The 24,727-nt window shown below is 30.6% G+C and overlaps 1 protein-coding gene across 1 annotated transcript in view; it reads left to right on the plus strand.

Moving 5' to 3' along the window:
- Window positions 1-3,687: 3,687 nt before the first annotated feature.
- Window positions 3,688-24,727, plus strand: part of LOC142324791 (DE-cadherin-like) — a 129,252-nt gene continuing 108,212 nt past the window's right edge. Inside the window, exon 1 of the mRNA XM_075365788.1 lies at window positions 3,688-3,798. Coding sequence (XP_075221903.1) covers window positions 3,691-3,798 — 108 coding nt within the window. The 5' untranslated portion in view covers window positions 3,688-3,690. The remainder of the gene's footprint in view (window positions 3,799-24,727) is intronic.

The raw sequence follows: 24,727 nt of genomic DNA on the forward strand, positions 1-24,727 counted from the left end.
AATCAATCGATTTTGTGGGATTATTGTCTTATATTTCTTTGTGTTTCGTAATTTAACGCTTCGTTAAAAGTAAAAGTTTAAATACAGTGTACTTATTTAACGTAACATATTAATGAAAAAAAATCTTTCTTTTTGTCTCGAGTTCAATTCGATTTTTGTAAAAAAAAAAACTTGTTGTTTCATGGAGTGGATAGACTATATATAAATTTGGAATCCGTAATATGTATAATAAATTTATGATTTAAATTTGTATTTATGACGCCCTTTCCTTTCTAAAGAAAAAAAAAGTATTTTGTCATTTTTAAATTTAGGATATATTAAAATATAATTTTGAAGAGAAATTAAGTAGTCAAAAATTTATTTTAACAATAATTAATAGTTTTACTCATAAAATAAATATTTTATTCTGATCGGTCCAAAATAATGCACTATATATTCATCACCACTTCATCATAAGGTAAATTGTAAATGTAAGTGAATATGTTTGTAATTCATAATAACCCCCCACTATAATAACTACTGAAGATAAATTGATGAAAATGTGTTTACATGTTCTTAATGATGAAGTACACACTAAGAAGGCATTTTTTTTTAAATTCCGGGTTAAAATGAAGTAAAAATGAAATTTACTATTTTTTTTCGTAACAAATTAAGATATCGTCTTGATTTTTGATGTGTGCAATCTTCATGTGAATATTTAAAAATCAATTTCTAGATTTTTTGAAATTCGATCTTGAAAAGAAGTAAAGAAGGTAAACAAATTGCCAACAATGACTGCAAATCTTTCCCATTTCTGATTATACTTAACAAGATATTCCACCCGATTTGGGCTTGCAAATATATGTTTTAGATAGATATATAAAAATTATTTTCGGATTTTTTCAACTTTAATATTTTAAGGGTAAAATATAAAACATAACATAAGGGTAAAAAAATTTTTTTTTACATTTTAGCCGTTTTATGATCTCTCTCTTTATTCTGTTTAGTCTCTGGAACCACCGAAATGTATATATATATATATATATATACTTCAGAGGATGATATTTATGAATGTACACTTTCAGGTCGACCATTCCTGAGATGTGTGGTTAATTGAAACCCAACCACCAAAGAACACGGTATCCATAATCTTGTATTCAAATATGTATAAAAGAAACTGTACTTTTATACGTACTAGGATATGAACCTTAGAACTCTCGATTTTGAAATCAGTGTGATTTGTGATGACGAGTTTACCATTAATTAGATCAATCCGATTGGTTACTATAGACACTCAGGTAACGTGTAGTCGTTTTTAATCTTTGTTACGTATCCGCGTTCTCTAGGAGGTTCAAACTAAATTATTCATGTGATCTTTAGGTCTCAGTTCGTACTTTAAATTGAAATGTATTCCTTCCGGACGTATCGTAAACCTAAATATTCGTGTATTTCACTGTTTTTTGCAAACCAAGGTGCCTCTTTGATCACCTTGCAAATTTAGTTTGAAACCGCTGTAAGATTTAGGCAGTGGACTTGCTTGCAAACGTCCGTAGTTGGATCCCATAGTTGCGACTACAGAATGTAGTGAAATATTTTTAAATAAAGTTTATTATTATTGTGTTATTTTTATTTGAAATTTTAAATCGATTTTTTTAATTTTTTTTATTACGGAACATAAAAATATTTTTTTTGTAAATAAGTCGTTAAAAAAGTTTATTTTATGACGTAATGTATATTTTTTACCATTACTATTTTATACCATTTTAATTTTTCAATTTGTAATAAGCTTATTTAATATTTTAATTTAGAGATTTAATTCACCTACTAATTGTTTTATTCTTTCATTACCAAATAATATAAAACAAATATTAATAACAAGTACTTGTTAAAATAATTTCTTTTTTCGATTATTTTCTCCTAAATAACCTTGGAATGCCTCAGCAATAAAAATTAGCGATTGTCTATGTAAGAATAGAATAATAACACCACCGATTTGTATAAGTTGTTGGTTTCCGGAAAAGAGTTATTAGTCGATTGATGAAATTTTTATTGCTTTAGAAAACATTATTTATTGCTCTCTTGTACTTTTTTATCATCACATGTTTGTGTTTCCCTTTGTATTATTAGTCCAGTCAATGGAAATTGTTTTGTTAAAAAATTTGAGTTTAGGGAAGTACATGGGGTTGTAGACTAGGGTAAGTATAACTAGTTTATATGCGACTGGACAAAATAGCGGCTGTTCAAAGGTGGTGAAAATTGTTTTTTTAATTTTCTAAGCCAAGGTAAACTTCCTAGGTGTAAAGATGCTGAATAAAATTTGTAGGCATTTGCAGTACCTATAATTTAAGCCCTTAAACGTTGAATATCATTAATTAGTTACTGAAAAAAGTCTAAAAACTATTAAAAATTGCCGTTTTTTGCAAACCCAATATTTATTGCAAAAATAACCTTTTTTACTATTTTTATTATTTTAAAAGTTAGCTCTTAAAATTCCGAATTCAATGAATGGTTACAGAAGAAAATTTGTTAATTCAACGGTAAGATATTATACTTTGTTTATAAAAAGACTCTTCAGGCAACTGTAATTATTCTGGCTTTTAAGAACATTTCCGTACCAATTTCAAGTGCAATCTATTCTTCAAGACTTGTGCTTACAAATGGTGAAGAGTTTAGACCAAACATTTATGTAAAACTTGTTTAAACTTCTTCTAAAAATAAGCGCAAAATAGAGCGTGTTCGCGCGGTATTCTCGCAGGGGGAAGCGAGTTGCGGCAGCCGCGCACGAATAAAACTGAATTCGTAACTTCAAATCGGCAGAGTGCGAAAAAATCGCTCTATCTCTACGAGTTTTTGACGGATCGAGACAATTTTTTTTTTTTTAACTGGAATAACTCGAAAAAAAATGCTATCAGTTTTTACATATTATTTCAGATACACTCGGTTTTTATGTACCTACTACACTCTTTAGCTTTTAAAGAAATAAGAATAGTAAAAAGTTATTTTGCAATAAATATTGGCTTCGCAAAAAACGGCCATTTTTAACTGTTTTTCGGCCTTTTTTTGAGTAACTAATCAACCAAATTCAACGTTTAAGGGCTTAAATTACAGCTACTCCAAATGCTCACGACTTTTATTCATAACTGTTTCGCTTAGGAAGTTTACCTTGGCCTACACAATTGAAAAACCGATTTTCACCACCTTTGAACGGTCGCCATTTTGTCCACTTAGCGAAAATTTTTTCGAGTTGCATATAAACAAGTTATACCCTAATTTTATAAATTAGGATATAACTTGTTTACTTGGGCTAAAGTACATGGGGTACATGGGGTTATTGTTATACCCTAAAGTACATGGGGGAGGGGGTGGATAACCCCCCACATGTACTTCCTTAAACTCTACTAATTTTCTTCAAACATCAACCTTGATTTTCCCCATTAACTGAAATTACGTTATAATTATGACAAAATTTATCTTACAATTTTGTTCAGGAATAAATAAGAATTGGTGTAACTCATGTATCCAGGACGGCTTCTTAGTTTTTATAACAGTTCATTTTATATAGCTCTTCTATTATCGATACTTATAAAGAAGTTAAAAATGGATCACCAAGCAATATTTCAGCTAATAGTAAATATAGCTTATTAATTATTTACGATTTTTACCGGAATAATTTAATTTTTTTTCTTTTTAATTTTTGTTGCAGGTCCTACAATGCATAGAAATAGCGCTAGGCTTCGACATTCACGACATCTAGATAAGGCATCGATACATTCCGATAACTATCGTTCTGATGATGGAATCGGCCAATCTTATTCTCCGGTAAGTTTTATGTATTATTTTACATGATAATAGATTTTACAAATGTAAAATGTGTATTGCTTTAAAATTTCATTTAGTTAACAACATATATATAGTTTAAAAATTTTCCTTTTGTTTTTGTAATTTTAACAAAATATTATTGAGATTTATTTGATATCGGTAAATTCCAACGAATAGTTCATCAAAGGAATCGACAAATTGCGTTATAAACGAAAGAAGGTAGACTCAAACGATGTATATTAATTCAGTTGAGAATTAATTTAACAGATGCGTTAAATCTATTCGCTGTTGTGGAGATTCGAGATAGTACTTTCAAAGTTGTTCTCCCTTTTGTTTTCTGAATTCTGGACTATAAACTTCCGTTGTAGTTTCCTTCTGTATCTTGGAATGTGGTAAAATACTCATCGTCCTTTATTACCCAAATATTTGCTTTGTTTTAATGCGCTCAGCAAAATCGTTATTAAATTCTCTCGTATACCTATTACTTGACTTTATTTTGTATTATTTATACTAAATGTACGTTATTATAGATTATTTATATATTTCATTTCTGGATTAATCTTATTCTATTTACATAATAAATTTTAATGATAAAAATCGTTTTGCAAATTTACCATATTAATTTACATTTTATATCGTGTGTTTTATTAAAGCGAATACCTATATTCTAATAAAATGTCTATTTATTAAAAAAAAACATATTAATTATAAATATTGTTTAATTGTAGTGTATTTTGAATTTTAATAATGTGAAGAAACGACCATGCGTAAAAGATTGTATCTAAGGAAATATTTTAAAAAATTCTAGAAAAAAATATGTAAGAGATAATATGTATAAAACTGAATGCAGTAAACAAAAAATAATATCCAAGCTAATGATTTTTCAACGTTTCTAAGCTTTTATTTAAATAGAAGAGTAATTAAACCGTAAAAATCGTCTATGGTAATAAAAACTCTCTCTCCAATAAAAAAGCATGGTGCGTTGGCTTGTTTGCTGTATGTGCTCATATTTTTATTTTGAATGAAGCACACGAACGATTTATACTTCATGGTACTAACTATTTATCTAAAATTATATTTGTGTTTGAGGATAAATAGGAAATCATTAGGTTGAGCTATATTAAAAACAAACTCAAGAAACAGCTAAAAATTTTCAGGATTTTGAAACTTTTCGTTGTAAAAGTTTTTGTTGTTGTTAGTACGCTAAATTCATGAAAGTTATTTAGGTTCTGTTGGCAAAAACATTTAACAAAATCATGTATAATGAAACATAAACCATGCAACAGTTTTGCGGCGGGCCGTGAGTATTATAACACCATTTTAAAACGTTTTTAGTCATCTTCAGGATTGTATTTTGTGGCTGCTGTTTTCTCAGTAGTATTAACCGGTGTTACTACCGACAGATATTTTTTTTTTTACTCGGCAGATATATATTAAGAAATAGTCAAAATGTCTGTGTGATTTGAATTGCGTCAGTGCATTTATAATCTTATATCGTTGTATGTTATTTCTATGTTTATATATTTCATAATTTTATAATACTAGAATATTTTTTTCCAGTATTTTCCTCTGTATTTCTTACGGTTATCTCGCATTAGAACATTAGATTTTTAAGCAATAATTTATAGGACTGAACGCATAACAGTATTCTAATTCAAAAAAATTTGCATATGATACATTATAATACGTTTGGTTAAGTTGAAAATACAACGGAGAACTACTTCACGTTCCCTAGTAAGCTTGGCATGGGGTATATGTTAGTAGGAATAGTCATGGCATTTTCGTAAGTAAACTTACCTACCTCGCAGATTATAGTATCCATTATACGTATAATTAAATAAAAAAATCACAGAAAAATATTTACTGTTAGTAGAGGGGTGGAAACCCGACCTGAAATTTTAAATAAAAGTTGTTGAAAACTTTTTGTGATTTAAGATTTGATAGAACGCAAAATAAACAAACGAAAAATGGAAGTAAATAACATTTAAAGGGAATGTGCTGCCCCAAAGATATATTTTTAATTTTTTATTGTCTGTAGGTTATTACTTCAGATAATCAAGCTTTTCAACATCATGATCGTTAGGATAAATACACCCGCCTCATCGCAATTTCGGTCGCCACTCCCGTCTCTCATTTTGCAGTCATCAGCTAGGCCTCTATGAGGATTCCATCGGTATAAAAAAAAGTCTCGTTAGGCATTTCCATCAGTGATTTATTCTTTGTTTTTGTCTTCGTTTAGGCTTCTTCGGACATCTTCACTTTTTTCTTATTTCATACCCATAACAGTTGTTAGAATTGTCCGAGCTATACTCTATTCAAATTCAGACCGAAGAAGACTATTTAATTTTTATATTAAACTGCTAGACTGCTGAACACTAACTTGATTAATCTTAGTCTAATTTTAAATAAAACTAAATGGCCTCAATCTCATACTATAAAACTACTGTTAACGAACAGCTACGAATTTTGAGTAAGACTGCCTCGAAATCCACTGAATTTAATTAGTTACAAAACACAATAAAACCATGCTAATTAGAAACTCCTTTCCACAAATATTCAATAATTTCAAAGAATTCCCCACTGATTTCTTTACTGAATTAAAACTTCACTTCCGATCTGATCCGTTTTCGGGAGCGAAATCAATTCCTTCACTCTGCCACGTCGTAGCTCCTTCATAGAGTTCCCTAACACTGAATTAAGTAAACTTACGTCCGGTCCGGTCTGCTGTCGAAGTGAAGTCAAAGCCATCATCCTTCCACACACACAGTTCCATCGCAGAGTAAAAATTAAATTGATTAATTCCTATATTCTAATCGGGACTTGATGCCAATATGCCTATCTTCGGTCAATGTTCAAACGGGTCTATAGATACTAAAGCTGCTATTCTATCACAGAATGAAACCCTTTCAGCAACTCCTTATAGCGTCACAAACCTTAGGAATCAAACAATTACAAGTCATTCTCTGATTCAAGCCATTTCAATTGAATAAGCATCATCTTTCTCAAGTGTCCTAACAATTTTTATGAGAAAAGAACAAACGTACGGGAAGTAGCCGTCAGTGTCCTCGATTCTATAGTGTGATCCTATTAGTAGGATTAGTTTGGTCCTTACCAAACTAATCCTAGTTAATTTGTCCCTGAATGCACAATGTCCAGACAAAGTAATGCGTCGATTGGGGGAATCCACCTAGCAGCTTACAAACCTGCAGTATCTGGGAAAATGTCGTGCGTAACGAACATCAGAAGACTCGTTCCATCTAATTTGCCAAGATTTAATTCATTGGTATTCAGTTCTAGCGTGCGCCCGGAAGTAACTTGGCCAAGCTTTTCAGTAGTTAAACGTTTCCTTCAAATCACATTAATGATTTTTAAGATATAATGTTACAAACAGGTGACAAATTTTTTTTTAATTATGAAATCTGTTTTCACGTGATATGATTTTTAAAAAACCTTAAAAACTTAAAATATTTATTGCACGGACAGATAATCTAATTTTCTGTGTATAGATTATGACCATTTCAGTAACAATTACTTTCTTTTTATTTTGGGTTGCTTATTGTTTTACAATAGCTTATTCCATATTTTAGCTTATTATTTTTTGTTATAGATGGTTGATCTGAAGTAAAGAATTCAATATCATCATACAGTAGTATTTGGATATTCAAATGTAGCTCTTAAATAAGCTGTACATATATATATATATATATATATATATAAAGTAATAGTTATTTTAGTACTATTACTATTAATTTTTTCTATTATCTTTACTGATTTATGGATGAATATAAACATAGATTCAGGGATAAGGCATAATACGTGATTTTGAATTTGCGCATGGGTTTCCTATGGTCATCGCTTAAATTACCCAGTGGAACATTTAGTTTTCACTGATGGCCGAATGAACACTAGCTCTAGGGCGTTATTAATTGTTGTAATATCTAAAATTGCTTGCGCGTTAGTCTTTCTTTATTTATCATTTGTCTAATGTTATTTCCTAATCCTAGTAAATATATTATCAAATTAATACTAATCTTTTATCTGATTTTTCTTTCGTGTTTTGTTGAAGTGTTTGTGAAAGAGTATCTATTATATGGCTTAGTGTGTGTGTACGGATTAATTTAAAATTAGACGACGGATTCGTCTTTATTATTCATTGGACTTTTTATCATTATTTTTTAAAAAACAGTTTTATATGTTACATTGTTTATTTTTTATTATTTTTTTTTTTTTGTTACAAATTGAACTAACTAATTCCTGTACGTACCAATTATCTATTATAATAAATAAAAGACTTTATTACTTACTTACTTTTTCAAATTAAAAAGTAATGATAAAATGATCATCATAAATGAACAGACTAACAATCAAGCGGATGTCCTTTTCAAGAACATCAGTTTACTGAAAATAGGAAGTAGATAAATAAAATTAAAATATAAGTATAACCGTTAATAACAAATAAAAAAAGAAGGCCAGATAAGGCTTGACGTCAAATAAATGGAGGGGCGTTGAGTAAACGTTATATAAGTCTTAATAGAAATTTAACCCACCGGGTTGGTCTAGTGGTTAACGCGTCTTCCCAAATCAGCTGATTTGGAAGTCAAGAGTTACAGCGTTCAAGTCCTAGTAAAGCCAGATATTTTTACATGGATTTGAATACTAGATCGTGGATACCGGTGTTCTTTGGTGGTTGGGTTTCAATTAACCACACATCTCAGGTACGGTCGAACTGAGAATGTACAAGACTACACTTCATTTACACTCATACATATCATCCTCATTCATCCTCTGAAGAATTATCTAAACGGTAGTTACCGGAGGCTAAACAGGAAAAAGAAAGAAAGAAAGACTTAACAGAAATTTAAAAGTACCAGTACAATAAATTTTGGTAATGGAGTTATTCCAAATCGCGTCAACATATAATAAAAGAATGGAGTTAAGAAAGATGAACAGTACTCAACAAAAATAAAAGAACCTTAAGTCAAAATTATAACTAAAATTATTTAAAAAAAGTTATGACAAAAATGGAAAAGGGGATTAAATTTTTTGTTTATTATTTTTGTAAACAAAAAGGAACAGAGCATTTTCGTAAATATTATTTTCGTGTAAATACAATGCTAAAACTTCAATTAAAAATATGCTCTCGAATTTTTTTAAATGTTCATTTTTTAATTTCGTTAAAAATACATTTCAGATCAAGTTATAATCTTGATAACGATCCATATTAAAATAAAATAAAGTTATTGAAATAAGTGGTTTTGCTGTACTATTTATTGGTGGACTTTTGCTGTACTTCAGGTGGACTCGCCATCATAAATTTTTAGGTTATAAACAAAAAGCTGTTCAAAAGTCATCACAGAGTTACCAACTTACTGTTGTAAAAGCATCATAACTTTTTTACCATTTGTTTTCCCTCCACAACTATTTGTGTTTTTTAATTATTAAATCACCGTATTTTTTGTTTCATACCTGTTTATCTATTCCATAGTCTAAAACCTTTTCTGTAATTTTAACATAGCAATATTTTTAAATTAGTTTTTCCTTTTAATGAAATTGTGATTAAGTTCATTAACATATAAAACGTTTTTTTTTTCTTAATGGATTGTGGTGCTAGGATTGTACCACAAATATTGATGAGAAATGAGAATTATTTTTTAACTTTCTTCGCGAACTAATCACGAAATACTTTACCAGTATAAAATATGAATATTAGCTTCAATTCAAATTTCTTTAAATTTATAAAAGGACATGTGTTTAATTCTTTATTTTTTCATGCAGGCTCTAATACTGAAAAATAATAGTTAAGTGAAAAAGTTACGAGATTGTTATGTTATGAGTTAGATTATTTAATATTTTGTTTTTATGTGTAATCTAATTTATCGTGACATAGATAAACCGTTAATTTTTTTAAATAAACTCAGGACTTAGAAAATTTTAAAACAATTTTCGGAGACAGTTTTTTTTTGTTCTGTATGTTTATGTTTATTATAAACGCGCAGGATTTCACCTGATCTCATTTGTTGTTCTATATAAATATCTGTCATAAATCGTGTTAAGGAGAAAAATATTTAAGGACTTCCTCTCTCTCTTTTTTGTTAGTTTAATTTTATTTCTTTTCCCTTTATTTCCTTCTGAATTTGTGGGGAGTAACGCCTCCTACAAATGTAAAAGAAGACTGGATGGAACGTTTCTCTTATTAAAAAAAAATTAACAAAAGAAAAAGATCTCGTCTTTTTAAATTGCTTTAGAAGAAGTAACAAATTAATTTTAATTGTCTTAATGGGCAGTAGTTCTTTTACTTTCTCTTGGAAAAAAGACAATATTCCTTTTTTTTAATCACTTCTGGTTTATTAAATTATATTATAAAAATTTGTATTAAGGCAACATAAATTATGCTTACCTAACAAAAAATGTTTTTTTCTTTGTTAGATAGAATTTTTAATAATTTATGTTTAATTAACCATAACAAAAATGTACAAATTTGATCCTTACATTAATCTAATAATCTTACATATACAGATATTATATACATATTCGTAAATTAATTTTATTACAGGAAAAAAGATTGTAGTTATATATAGACACTATTACTTGCATCAACGTGGATATACAGTATGGCACAAGAAAACGGGAAATTTTGAAATAACGCTCACAAAAGTAAAAAAATAAAAAATAATTTACAACTTTTATTGTTGAAAACAAACAGTAAATTACTTGCCATTAAGTGTCCCTAAACAAAAAATTCCAATTTCTAAAAAAAATTTTTATAGTATGCCGGTCATTCGAACGTGTACATTCCTGGAATTGAAAAAAAAAATTGTATTTTTTCTCATTACCATCATCTAGCATGTATAGCACGCGTACAGTAACTTCCAGAATTGAATAAAGAATTGATTAGTTATTCCTTATTTGTTTTTAATACTTATGGAAGTTTAATTTTTTTCAAGAAATAACTTATTTTTAATTAATATATAAATTATTGATTACACTGATAAGATTTCCTTAGTGGTAATTCCTAATTTTAACCCTGCCTATATTGTGTATTGAATATGAAACGACAGATATTCAAGTAGGAAAACTTATCTTAAGGTAGAAATATTTTTCACGTTTTATCCTCATATTCCACTCTCAAAAAAACCGTTGATTAATTTATATATTGTACGAATATTCGCACATATTTAGGTTTACCTCTCAGGATCTTTTAAAGAGTACTAAATGTGTGTTGAAATCATATAATAGGAGAATAAAGCCAGTTGTCGGTGGTTTTTCTTTATAAAAAATTTGGAATTAAAACCAATGAAAATTACTGGTTTAAAATTAATTTTCTATAAATAACCAGAGTAATTAGGTTATTATCAGGGTAATAGATCTACAGGAAAGCCAAAACTCGCGCACATCAAAATAATTAAAAAAATAAGACATTAACTAATAATATTTAAATATTTATTTATTTTCTCAACATATGCTCAAAATGGTTGCCCCGTTAGTAATGCATGTACAAACTCTTTTTACAGTGTTTGAGACCACTTTGTAGAGCATGTGTATACTGATGTTAATCTCCATTATTATGTTCATCTTTAGTTCCTCCAATGTGTGTGGCCTGTTTTTATAAACCTTTCCTTTTAGATAATCCCATAGGAAGAAATATGGGGACATCCGGTAAGGTTGAACGTTGGTGCCATAACCCTTTAGAAATGATACGCTCGCCAAAAAACTTGCGCAAGAAATGCACGGTTTCATTAGACCTGTGACATGTGACACTGTCCAGCTGGAACCAACGACCGCGTTCATCATTTTCAAGAATCGCAACAAACAGTGTAATGATGTCTTGCTACACAACATTGCTGTAGTTTCGATGAAAATGGGGCCCACTATTCGACGACGTGATACGGCACACCACACTTCCATTTTGTGAGAGTGTAAGTTGTTTTCATGTAACGTCATGCATGGATTTTTAGTCGAACAAATTCTAGTGTTTTGACTGTTCACGTAGCCACTAGGTGAAACCACGCCTCATCAGTGAAAAAAAAACGGTCAAGCTGTGCAATTCGACGGTTGTTAACAAAAGACCGAAACCATGTACAGTATACTACGCGGTTTTCTTTATCCGGCTCTTTCAATTCCTGAACAGTGCGAACATGATATGCACGAAAGTGTAACCGCTTCATCGTTCTCTGAGCACTTCCATACGAAATCTTAAAGTGCGCTGATAGTCTTCTCAAGTTTTTTGAAGGCGAATGTTGCATCACATTCTTAACCTCAACCCGCTAAGCATCACTAAAAATGACCGGTCTTCCGGTTCTCTTCTTGTCTGCAACCGATCCGCATTCTCTAAAACGGGCGATTAATCTCGTTACGGTCGAATTGTTAGGCACTGCCACATCCGAATATTTCCCACGAAATTTGTCTACAAGTACATAAGAACGACTGGAAAAATAATGTTCAACAATACAAACTTGTTGCTCATGGAAAACGACCAAGCAATAAACAAAGCATAACTGCAAGCGTCATGAGATCAATACACATCATAATGGCGTCTAGGTTTGTTGTTGTTAATGTCCATTGTGCCATCTTGCGGTAGCCGAAAGAACGTTTTCAACTATACTGTAATTTATAGACACTTATAAGTTTGATGTTCGCGACTTTTGGATCTCTCTTTATAATCAGGACAGTGACGCTTTTTAATCCTTAGAAAAAGGTTCTCATTTTAAAAATCTGATGTGGACACCACATGACTTACTTGAACGCCTATTAAATTACATTTACACATTTTTTTTAAATGAAAAGTACATAAAATTTTATTTCATTAATAACTTTTGATTTTTTTTCATATTTTTCTTGTATTATTATTTATTGTATTTTTTTTACAATCGGAGGTTAATAATTAATAGATCGATATATTTAAATTTAAAAAAAAGGAAATAAAGTCGAATTCGAACCGATGTGCCTTCCCGTTTAAGATCCAAATGTTTCATTAATTAAAATTTTATTTCGCTATAACTCTGGAACCAATGAAAATAAGTACCACTTGATATATCGTTAAAAAGCTAATGAGGGATTACTACTTCAGTTAATAAAAGGCCAAAATAAAAAAAAAATAGGATTTTAGGCTTTTTTGGACACTTTTGGTCCAGTCAATTGCAATCAAGTGGGGAGGTGCACAACTATACTTTACAACAGTCCTAAATCCAAAATTTCAACATTCTATGACGAATCATTTTTGAGTTATGTGAGATACATACGTACGTACGTACAAACGTCTTGCTGAAACTAGTTAAAATGGATTCAGGGATGGTCAAAATGAATATTTCCGTTGAAATCTGAAAACCGAAATCTTTCTCGAACACAATACTTCCTTTACTTCGTACAAAGAAGTAAAAAAGGATTCCTAAAAATTTTCTAATTTATACATTTCATCTTATTGAATTAAACCTAAGTTTTTTTCTAAACAGTTTTAATGTGGAGTAATTTTTAATTTTTTTTTCAGAAAAAGGCCACAAATTAAAAAAAATATATATATATATTTTATTTAATAATTTGTTTTGTTCATGAAACCCATGTTCATTTGATGATTTTTTAAGTGCACCTTATGATATAAGATTTTTTTTTTTAAATTATAAATTATTTATAATTTGTGGTTAATTTTATTTTCCTTGTTTACTTAATTAAAAGTTAATTTCAGTTTATTACCATAAACAAAGATAATTTTTATTAATCTCTATGCAAATACCGTGAAACTTTAGCATTGATGCAAGGTTTGTAAGTTAATTGTAACCGATTAAGAAATCCATATCAACCGTATTATCTTGACAAATAGAATGACATCATGTTACAACGATAACAATTTTCTGTGCAAAGTTTATTCTTTTTTTCTTTCCACATTATTAAAGTGTATTGTTAATTAAATTTTATATTTTTCTATATTTGGTTTAAAAAAAAACATAATGGTGATGATTTACTGTGACCGTGACTCTGCCAATAGAAATGTTTTTATTGTTAATAATTAAAATATTATATTCTATTTAAAAGACTTATTTTATGTCTATAAAAATAAAGTTTTATGCACTGTATTTATTCTTAATTAGTAGCTTTTATTGTAATTAAAATGTTTTGATTATTTACAATATTTCGAGGTTATCTTTTTTTTTTAAAGAAATCATTATAATAATTTTAATGATTAATTAATTACAATTGCATTTTTATTTTTACATCAAGTTATTCCGCATAATATTTATTTTACCGTAACTTAATTGTTTGTTTCTATTAAAAATTAAATGCAAAAAATAAACTCGTTTGGCACGCTATTTCATCCCTATTTCATTATGATAAAAAATCGACATCAACTCCAAAATCACTCTTTGTTAACCTATAAAATTTCATTTCATTAATTCAATATTTATCATGGAAGGGTCTTGTGTGAATGGGAGATCTTTAAGAAGTTAGGATTTTAAATATTTAGGGACGATTTTGACGAATCGTAATGAAATCTGTAAGGAAATTCAGAAAAAAATTACATTCGGAGAATACATATTTTTATTCCATGATTAAGTTATATTTTTATTCCTTTATGAAGTTGAGCAAGTGACATCCTTCAAGCACCTGAAGTGCATCAGTAAGGAAGATATGAAATGTGATCAAGAAGTTAAAGTACGAATTGCTAGAGCAAAGGAAGCGTTCAGCAAAATGAGGAGAGTGCTATGTAGCAAATTAGATCTGCGACTAAGGAAAAAACTTGCGAAATGTTTTGTATGGAGTGTGGTCCTTTATGGGGGAGAGACATGGATTAATAGGAAGGGAAAGGAGAGAAGATTGGAGGCCTTAGAAATGTAGGTTTGGAGGATGATGGAAAAGATCAGCTGGACAGAGAGAGTTCAGAATTAGGAGGTGCTTCGTAGAGTCTGAGAAGAGAAGGCGATTATTGAAATAATAAAAAGACGAAAATGCAGTTGGTTGGGAGACTGGCTGAGACGTGACTGTCTATTGGTGACGGCATTGGAAGGATTTGTAACGGGGAGGAAAGCAAGAGGTCGGAGACGAATGAAAATGATAGGTAATATAAAAAGGGAAGTAATTTACTATAAAATGAAACGGATGGCACAGAATCGAGCAGAATGGAGGGGGGCTATGTGAAAAACTGCCTTTGGGTAGAACACTTATTATTAAGTTATTGAACTTTAGATTATTATTAAAATGAGTTAAAATTAGGATATGAAAAACATAATTTTACCGGTTGTGAGGGAGTTAATCTTTGAGGTTAGTGGATGAAAGGATCTTTAGAATTTTTGATAATAAAATTTTGAGAAAAATATTTGGTCCTATAATTGATGAACATATTGGGAAATGGAGGAAACGCCATTAATTTGAGCTTCGTATATTATATTAGTCTTGATATTGTTAGAAAAGACGTAGATTGCGCTGAGCGGAACACGTGTTGCAAATTAGGAACGAAAGATTAGCTGCTAAGGTTTTAGTTAGGAGAACCAATAGAACGAGAATTTTGGGTAGATCCAGTCGTTGTTGGGAAGAAAGGTTTAATTGAAACCCAACCATAAAAGAACATCGGTATCCACGATCTAGTATTCAAATCCGTATAAAAGTAACTGACTTTACTAGGACTTGAACGCTGGAACTCTAGACTTCCAAATCAGCTGATTTGGGAAAACGCGTTCACCAGTATTGATCATTTTTACCTGATTACTAAAATATGCTCGTGTAAAACATGCAAAAAATCTAATAATTTTGGTAACGTATTTCATCTTCTAAATGAAAATAACGGATTTAAATAATTTTCATTATCCTTGCTCAATTTTGGTCAAAATCTGTTATATGCCCACAACGCTTAATAGCCCGTCGACCATGTACTTAGTTCTTAGATTGCGCCACTGAAACGCTACATTGAAATAAGAAAATAAATAAATAAAATTATAAATATAATCTAACCAGACAACCTACACTCGTTTCGCTCGCTAACTTTGACTAGCGAGCAGAGGTTAAGTTTGCTTAGATTAAATTTTATTTATTTATTTTCTTATTTCAATACAGCGCTTCAGTGGCGCAATCTAAGAACTAATTATTGGTCGATGACTGTTATTATTATTAAGCGGACGGCTATTAAGTGGGTATATAACGGATTTTGACCCTCAATTTTTATAATTTTCGAAATATTATTTTAAGAAATAATTACTTCAGGGAAAGAATGGTTATATTGTAAATTAAAAAAAATTGTAACGTAATTATTTAGCTGTTTTTCCGTTTATAATTAAATCATGATTTGTTTTTTATGTAACATGGAAAAAACGTTTAGAAACATTTATTGTGTATAATATTTTTTTTATTGTTTTCCTTTAAATAAAAAACAGAATATCTTGTGCACGCAAGTTTAGAATTTACTTTTCATTTTCCTTAAAATAGCTACCATAACATAATGTTTTAAGGATACAGTCGTAAAAAAGGAAACTATCATTACAAAATTCATCTGACATGCTTATTATATTACTTTTTTTTTTAGAAAAATAAATTAAAAAAACTTAATTGGCTCATTTCTTTTAATCTGTCAGTTTAATAGTAAATCCTCCTTTTAGTTGAAATTCCTAGAGTTATTAATCATCCAAAAGTTCTATAACACAATTGCTAGCTCAAGTTAGCCTTTTTTTTTGGGGGGTGTTATTTTATTTTATTTTAGGGTTTTCTACAGTGTTAATCCTTAATTTGAATTTTTTTTCATTTCCCTCGAGCTGGATTAACGTAAAGCATAAACACAGCTCGGGGGAGTGATCATTACTCTAACGAGCCTGCCGGCTGTAAGACTGGCGTGACAGGCAGGCCCGCCGATAGAATCTTAATTTCCTTGCCCTAACTTTCAGTGCAAAGCCACCAGGACCGACAAAGTCGTTCCGAGCGACCCCATCCTGTAAGCCGGGATTCGGTCTTTCATTGCCTGCCTCCAACGGAGCCAGCTCGAAGGTCACTTCCGCCGGGACTCGGTCTTTCAAGCGCCTGCTTCTAACAAGCGCGACGTACATGTCGTATCTAACGGGACTCGGTCTTATCGGCTCCGAGACACCAAAGTCCCCGTGTTTCATCATCGATGGTCACTCACCCAAACGTGGACAGACGCCGACTCCACAAGGGGCTGTCCAGCACCCCATTGCTACCCAACCACTCACGGTACTGCAATAAACCGGAACGCCCCCTCGTAGGAGAAACTGAAAAGCCAGACACTGGGCAACAGTCACCTTCCACAAAGCCTGTAAACACCAGGACATCAACTCACTCGCGAGCAACACACTCATCCTTCTTTCCACAAATAACGCATACCCGCGGGTTCCCACAAGTGGCCAATTCATCCAGCCGACCTTAATCCGGTGTTCAATCAATTCTTCGCAACACCGTACGTAGACACAACGGTGGCGTTCTGCGTTGCCCCATAAGCTCGACGGACCGAAGACACTCAAAATTCGGCCGACTCGCCAACCACTCGGCGCTTAATTTGAATTATTTTCTATTAGTTTAACATCTTGTTCAGTGATATAAATTAACAGAACTTTCTTAGTTATTTTATGTGAATCAGTAATACAGTAAAACGGCCATCGCTTCGATTGGTATAATTAAACAACCATTTTTTCTCGTTATCCACTTGATTTTCAATATTTCTAATAAGAAAGAAAAATGATGATATACGTTATCGCAAATAATTAAATATATAACGTATATTTTATGTTAATATTTAAGAGAAAAATAATAATATTTTGTTTCATTTTACTAATAATTATTTTGTATATTTGAAAATAAATTTTATTATTTATCATCAGTATTTATACAGAAATTAACTTTTTAACTAGCACAAGACATCATTATTATAATTAGATGAGTTACCAATAAAAAAGATTTATTGGAAAATTTAAGGTTTTTTTAATAATCCTGGTCTTTCCTGAAGAATGTAGTAGGAAATTAAACATATAAGCATCTCAATAAATAAATGAGGCAGTGTATATATTATAAATAACAGTAAAATGTATTTTATAATACCGATATTAATTAAATCATTTTGTAATATTATGTATTTTAAAATGTAGGTAAATATTTACTTGGTTGTTATAAATGGCTAAAATGATAAAATAGATTTTAATTAATTAAAATAAATCTTTAATTAATTTCTTTATTGTACATGTTATGAACTTATGAAACAAGAACATTATCGATGTAATATTTTTTAAATTAATTAAAACCTATTTGGAAAAAAAACCTGATCAATATATATTAGTGAAACTATACAACTCTGCGCATTTAACACTTCGTAATATCGAACCTCCTTATTACATCACTGCTTTCATTTTAAGCCTTAACAGTATACTGACCACTTATATTATAATAGATTACAGATTATAAACCCACCGGGTTGGTCTGCTGGTGGAACTCGTCATCGCAAATCAGCTGATTTCGAAGTCGAGAGTTCTAAGGTTCAAATTTTTGTAAAGGCATACGGATTTGAATACTAGATCGTGGATACTAGGTAGTATCGGTGTTTAGTGGATGGGTTTCAATTAACCGTACATCATCCTCTGATATAATACCTCATTCATCCTCTGAACTGATATGGTGATTCCGGAGGCTAAAACAGAAAAATAAATATTACAGATTATAATAGATTCACAGATTAATATAAATTCCAACATATACCGACTACCATCGTATACGTAAATTTTATTTTATCTTCACTTCCCCTTTAGATTAGTGATCGTTTAATTGTTTACCCGTTAATAGTAATTTTACTTGTTTGAAGTTCGTCTGTATATTCGTTCATTTGGAGGTAATTTCTGAATGGTTCATCCGATTTCATTGGAAATAACAGGTTTAATTACTATTTTTTTGTATAAAATTATATTTACAACCGGTTTCGTAGATTAAAAGCCATAAGTAAATTTCATGACAATTTTTCAAATTCTGTTTATCCTCCGAAACCACCGTAAGGTATTACTTCAGAGGATAAGTATAAACATAAAGGAAGTGTAGTCCTGTACAGTCTCAGGTCTACCGTTCCTGAGATTTGTGGTTAAATTAAAATCCAACCATCAAAGAACATCGGTATCCACGATATAGTATTAAAATCCGTATAATTGTAACTAGGATTTGAACCTTAAAATTCTCGACTTTGAAATCAGCTATTTGCGATGACGAGTTCACCACTAGACCAACCCAGTGGGTTCAAATTTCATTACAATAGTAAAGCTATAAAAGAATTTCCCTTAAAATACATAAATTAAATACATTCTAGACATTGATAAAGTCCAGTTTTAATTAAAAGAAAATTATTACTTTAATTTTAGGTCATACCTCTGATTAAATTGCTTTAAGCCAGTTTCACTCTAGAAATTGATGTGAAATATATTATTATATTGTTCTACATGTCAAATGCAGTGCTTAGATTTCTCCTAACGTTATTGTTCGGGCATTGATTTGCAAGAGCTATTTTCATTAAACTTTATTTATTCTGAATAAGTTAGTTATTTATTATCTTTTTAGGTTTTATAATTGATTTAAATAGATACTTTTAAGTACAGCAACCTTATTTATACAATACGTTTCAGCTTTTATTATGTAATCTAATGCACTAAAACTTACATAATTTTAACCTGTGTGGCTCTTCCGTCTTTTATTTGCGTAATGATCATGGTATTGTTTAAGTAACGTAGAACCTCGTCTGTCCTATAATCTAATTGTTTGCGCCAAAGTATTATATAATTTCTTATGTAAAAAATTTAAATTTTTTATTTATTTATTTTTTGTAATGTTGTCAAGTTTATCCATCTCATTATTATTTTTGTTGCTTGAAATTATTATTTTCTGTGATCAGTGAAATATTAAACCAAAGAATGCTTTATTTGATAAGATTTTATGTTGCGTTAAAAGGGCTCTTTATCTAAAAATAATTTACAATAGTAATGGATACGATATAGCTTAAAGAATAATTTGAACCTAAAAGTTATTTTTTTAAAGTAAGTAAAAATAAATAAATAAAGTAAGTAGGAAAGGATCTTTTATTGAATGTGTAAAAGTTGATTTTTAGACACGGGTACGACGAAAAAATGTATTTTATTGATATAACTTTACTTTCGCATCTAGATAGCTGTAGAAGGGAAAGTATTGTAATCGGTCCAATTTGGACACATGCGGTTTTCACCGGATCTTTACGTTTTAACGCTAAACAACCCCAAAAAACCGGATAGAAATTTCCCGGTTATTCATACGTACGTGTGTGTGTGTGTGTTTCGATGTCGCCCTCTAGATCACCTTATATCTCCAGAACTGCAGAACCGATTTTGACCAAACTTGGTCAGATTACTTCTATATATGGGGCATTGATGCCATTAAATATTCAACTTAAAAGGTCAAGGGGGAGAGACTGTAAAGCAGGTCACCCTCAGTACCTCGAGATTTCGTCTAATTAAGATCATATTTTTTTTAGGCAGATTTGTTAAAATTAAAAATTACAATATTTGAAAAAAAACGCTTTTTGGAAAATCGCATCTCCACCCCAAAAAACTCTCTAAATAAACTAATGGCTAAGTGGGTATACTGCGTCAATAATACCTCCTCTCACCAAAAGGAGGGCTAGCGTAGCACTGACGTATAGCTGTTGTAGTCTTCCGCTATGTAGTGACGTCTCAGGTGAGCGGTAGAATTTAATAAATGAATAATATTTAAAGTGTAAAAAAAGTACTTCATACCACCACACCTGAGCGAATGAAATACGGTATGCGCGCGCTATAGTTAGAATCTTATAATTAAATTTTAAAAAAACATGTATTTAAATAAAATTACAAATATTTTAAATTATGCTGTGTGTGTGTAAGCCGTGCATCAAAAAAAGCCGCTTGACGGGAAAGTCCTATAACTGTGTTGTCAGCTTTTTTCACAATAAATGAACATTTTTATTTCCTTGTACGAAGTAAACGAAGTATTGTAATCGCAAAAAATGTCGGTTTTCAGATTTCAACGGAAATATCCATTTTTACCAGTGACGTCTGTATATACGTAGTACGTATGTAATTTAAAAAAGATTACCTGTAGGATGTTGAAATTTTTTATTTAGGACTGTTATAACAACTAGTTGTGCACCTCCCTTTTTGATTGCAATTGACTGAACCAAAAGTCTCCAAAAAAGCCCTAAATCCAAAACAAATTGGATTTTGGACTTTTTCTTAACTACCCTGATTGAGGCTTTTTAACGATATATCATAAGTGGTACTCATTTTCATTGGTTCCAGAGTTATAGCCAAATGAAATTTTAATTAATGAAATATTTGGATCTTACAATGGGAAAGCACATCGGTTCGAATCAAGACTTCATCTCATTTTTTGTAATTTTTTTTAATTTAAATATATTAATTTATTAATAATTATTAATCTCAGATTGTAAAAACATTGTTACGATAAATATAATTCAATAATAATAAAAAAGAAAATTTGAAAAAATATCAGAAGTTATAAACGAAATAAAATTTTATATACTTTTCGTTTCAAACAAATGTGTATATGTAATTTAATAGGCGTACAAGTCATGTGGTACCCACATCAGAATTTTTATTCTTTTGATAATTTTTGTTCATATAATTTAGGTAATTTCAGTTCCAGTTTCGATTTATTCCTTAATAGACATTTTCTTTAACATCTTCTTAGATATGTTATAAATTTAAATAATAGTGTACTGCATATCGCATAATTTTATTTATTTTAATTTACTTGGAACAGAAAAAAGTTCGTCCATTAACTGATTATGTTAATTTTATGCATACAACTAACTATTGAAGTTCAGTTTATTTACTTGCTATGTATAATAACAGACCTCTTGAATTATATGTTAAACAGTACAGTCAATTCTAGTTCGAATGGTGTAGTCACTGTTATTGTGGAATAAGTAATGACGGCCGTTACACGTCTCCAGTTTGATAAATTGAACGTTCGTGGTAAATAGTTTTCAATAGACGGAAATTAGTTGACAACTTCAGTCAGGTGAAGATCATTATTCATTAGAAAGAGAGGGGAGTAAAGAAAGTTGTGTATTACAGGTTACCTAAGAAACTTAGGTTATTTAGACGTTCTAATGACAGATAACTCTATTTTTTACAAGTTTTATGAACGTAAAACAATATCGTTTATAAATTAATTTTGTCACTAAATTGTAGTTTTAGTTATTTTTTCCAGTTAATGATGTTCAATATGATTGCCGTGGTGCAAAACAAGAAATAAAAATACGAATAGTAATTACAGACTATGTTTAATCAAATTCAGATTAATAATTTAGATTTGTTGTTTTTTTGTAAGAACGTCGTAATGATTATTCTGAAATGAATACGTTATGGTATATAGAGGGAGGATACAGAACATTGATGATGGTATGTATAATGGTTCGAATATAAAAATTACCTCTATTTTATTTGTTGTTTGCCTGTAAAATTTATTTTAGTTTACATTTAGAATGAAAATTCTAATCTAAAAAAGCCCTTGACAGATTTTTATTTCAAATACGTAATTGGTTAATTAATGTTTGATTTTTTATTTTTTTTTTTTTTTAATCAATTATGAAATCAAAATAGCAAACGATTTTGAAAATCATTTTTATATAACAAATTTAGTAAACTCGGATTTTAGATATCGGTTTCTACAGAGTGGTCCTAGAAGTTATTTCACCGAGTCGTAGAGGCCACCAAATGTAGCATTGTTTATCTCATGGAAAAATGAATAATCTGTTGTAAAATTCCCTTATAAGAAAATATTTTAATTACATTTCCCTCCTTCATATAAAATCTGTTTAATGATATTACAACTGAATTAACAAAATGAGAAAGCGGATACCGTTTTACCCGTTTGACTTTACGGGCCTAAAACTTGTTGAGATCTCATGCACGTAAATACTTTGGCGTAATTTGGTCTTTAAAGGTTAAACCAGTTAGAAATATTAAGGAAAATTACAATCATTTTGGTTACGGTCGTATCCGCTTCTCAGATCGGGACCAAAATTTAACACAAGTTAGAGCTTTTGTTGACAAATTTTTTTCATTGAAAAAAAAAACACAGATTGGCGGATAGAGGAGAAAATGAAACAAAATAGGGCATTTATCCTCATGAACGTTTTTGTTTCTTTTGATGTCCTGAGTCATTCCTTAAATTAGGTCAATACTACCCTGGGAAATAAGGAAAAAATAGAAAAATTGAGTACCCTGATATCTCCTTGACCGATGGGGTCGAGAATAAGGCCAAATCTGTGATGTATAATAACCAAACTTCAACTTTTTTAATAAAAGGTTTATGAGATATGAGACAAAAACTGTTTAGAAATATTGTTGAATAACTCTTCACTGCTAAATCCGATCGAGTTAAGACTGTATTATTAAATTGCTTAATAAGTACTTTCATCATACTAAAGCTCAGTTTCTACTACCACTATATAAAAACCAAAAAATTAAAAAATACGAAAATGACCTATTCCTTTATAATTTTATTCAAAATTTAACATCAGTGCCTTATATATATATATATATATATATATATATATATACACACCTTTCCAAGGTCTAAGTCCAAGTGGTCTAAAAGGTATTGAACCTTCGAAAGCCAATATTGAGAATATATTTATTTTTACTGGAAAGTAACATTATGAGTCCACGTATGCATCATTTTTTTCGATGACCTGCCATTTTCTGGGCTATATAGTTAGATGCATTAAAATCTGCCAGTCAAGTTCTGTCAATTTCTGACGGGTCATTAAAGATGCATGCGTTCTGGAGTTGTCGGCGTGGTATTCGATACGCTTTCTGTTGACCAGGTCAGGCCGTTTCTTTTGAATTGTTAGGTGCAATCGCGCTAACTGTCGACAGTACTGCCTAACAGTCTTATCGTTCTGCCTGGCAGCAGCAGCTCGTGATACACGATGCCCTTCCAATCCCACCAAACGCATAGGATAATTTTCCTGGGTTTCAGTGTGGACTTTGTCACAGACTGTGGAGCTTCTCCTTTCTCTTCGATCACGATCTTTTTTGCACATTGTTGTCATAGGTTATCCACTTTTGATCGCTGGTGATCAATTGCCTCAGAAATGTCTTGATTTCTTTACGTTTCAGTAGAGATTTGCAAATAGAAATTCGATCGAGTAGATTTTTCGGAGTCAGATCATGTGGCACTCAAACGTTGAACTTTTTTTTTTGTAGCCAGCTTTCTCCAAATGGTTTAACGCTGGTAAATGGATGTTTAGGTCACTGGTATTGTCATGACTGCATCACTACTTACATGCCGGTCTTTCTTGAATTTTGCCAGAATATTATTCACTTTTTTCGGGATTGATCGCCCACTGAAACTTGGACATCGAAATTTCCAGAAAGAAAGCGATTGAACCATCTTTTGGCTGTTGCTTTTGATAAAGTATCTTACCCATAAATTGCAAAAATTTCTTTACAGACCTGCGTAGCAGTTGCGCCTTTATCGAAATAAAGCTGTGAAATCTAGTGCAGTTTTGCGGAATGTTCACTTACTTTCTCGGCGCAATGCCTTACGCCTGAGTTTAAGTATTTCAAAGTTTTTATATATCTACTAGCTTCAACTGTCAGCTTTTAAATGATGTTCGGCCTGATCCAATGCGACTTATATACCCTGAGATTTAGGACGCTAACGTTATTTCGTGCGCAAAAAGTTCACTACTTTTTAGATTGTATATATATACACACGTTTTTTGAGACATTTTCAAAGAATTTTTGTTAAGACAGTTCTAATCAAAATACAAACCAACACCTACGTACATTCGTCTTCGGGAAGCTTCTTGAACTTTTTGGACAAAGGGTGTCTTGAAACGTCAACATTAGTAAAAACCCGATACATTAGTAAATATTTGGCTGATCGCTAAACTTTCTCATCAGAACTGTACTACTTTAATAGTCGT

Source organism: Lycorma delicatula, chromosome 5, assembly GCF_047948215.1.
Source record: "Lycorma delicatula isolate Av1 chromosome 5, ASM4794821v1, whole genome shotgun sequence".
Classification (NCBI taxonomy): domain Eukaryota; kingdom Metazoa; phylum Arthropoda; class Insecta; order Hemiptera; family Fulgoridae; genus Lycorma; species Lycorma delicatula.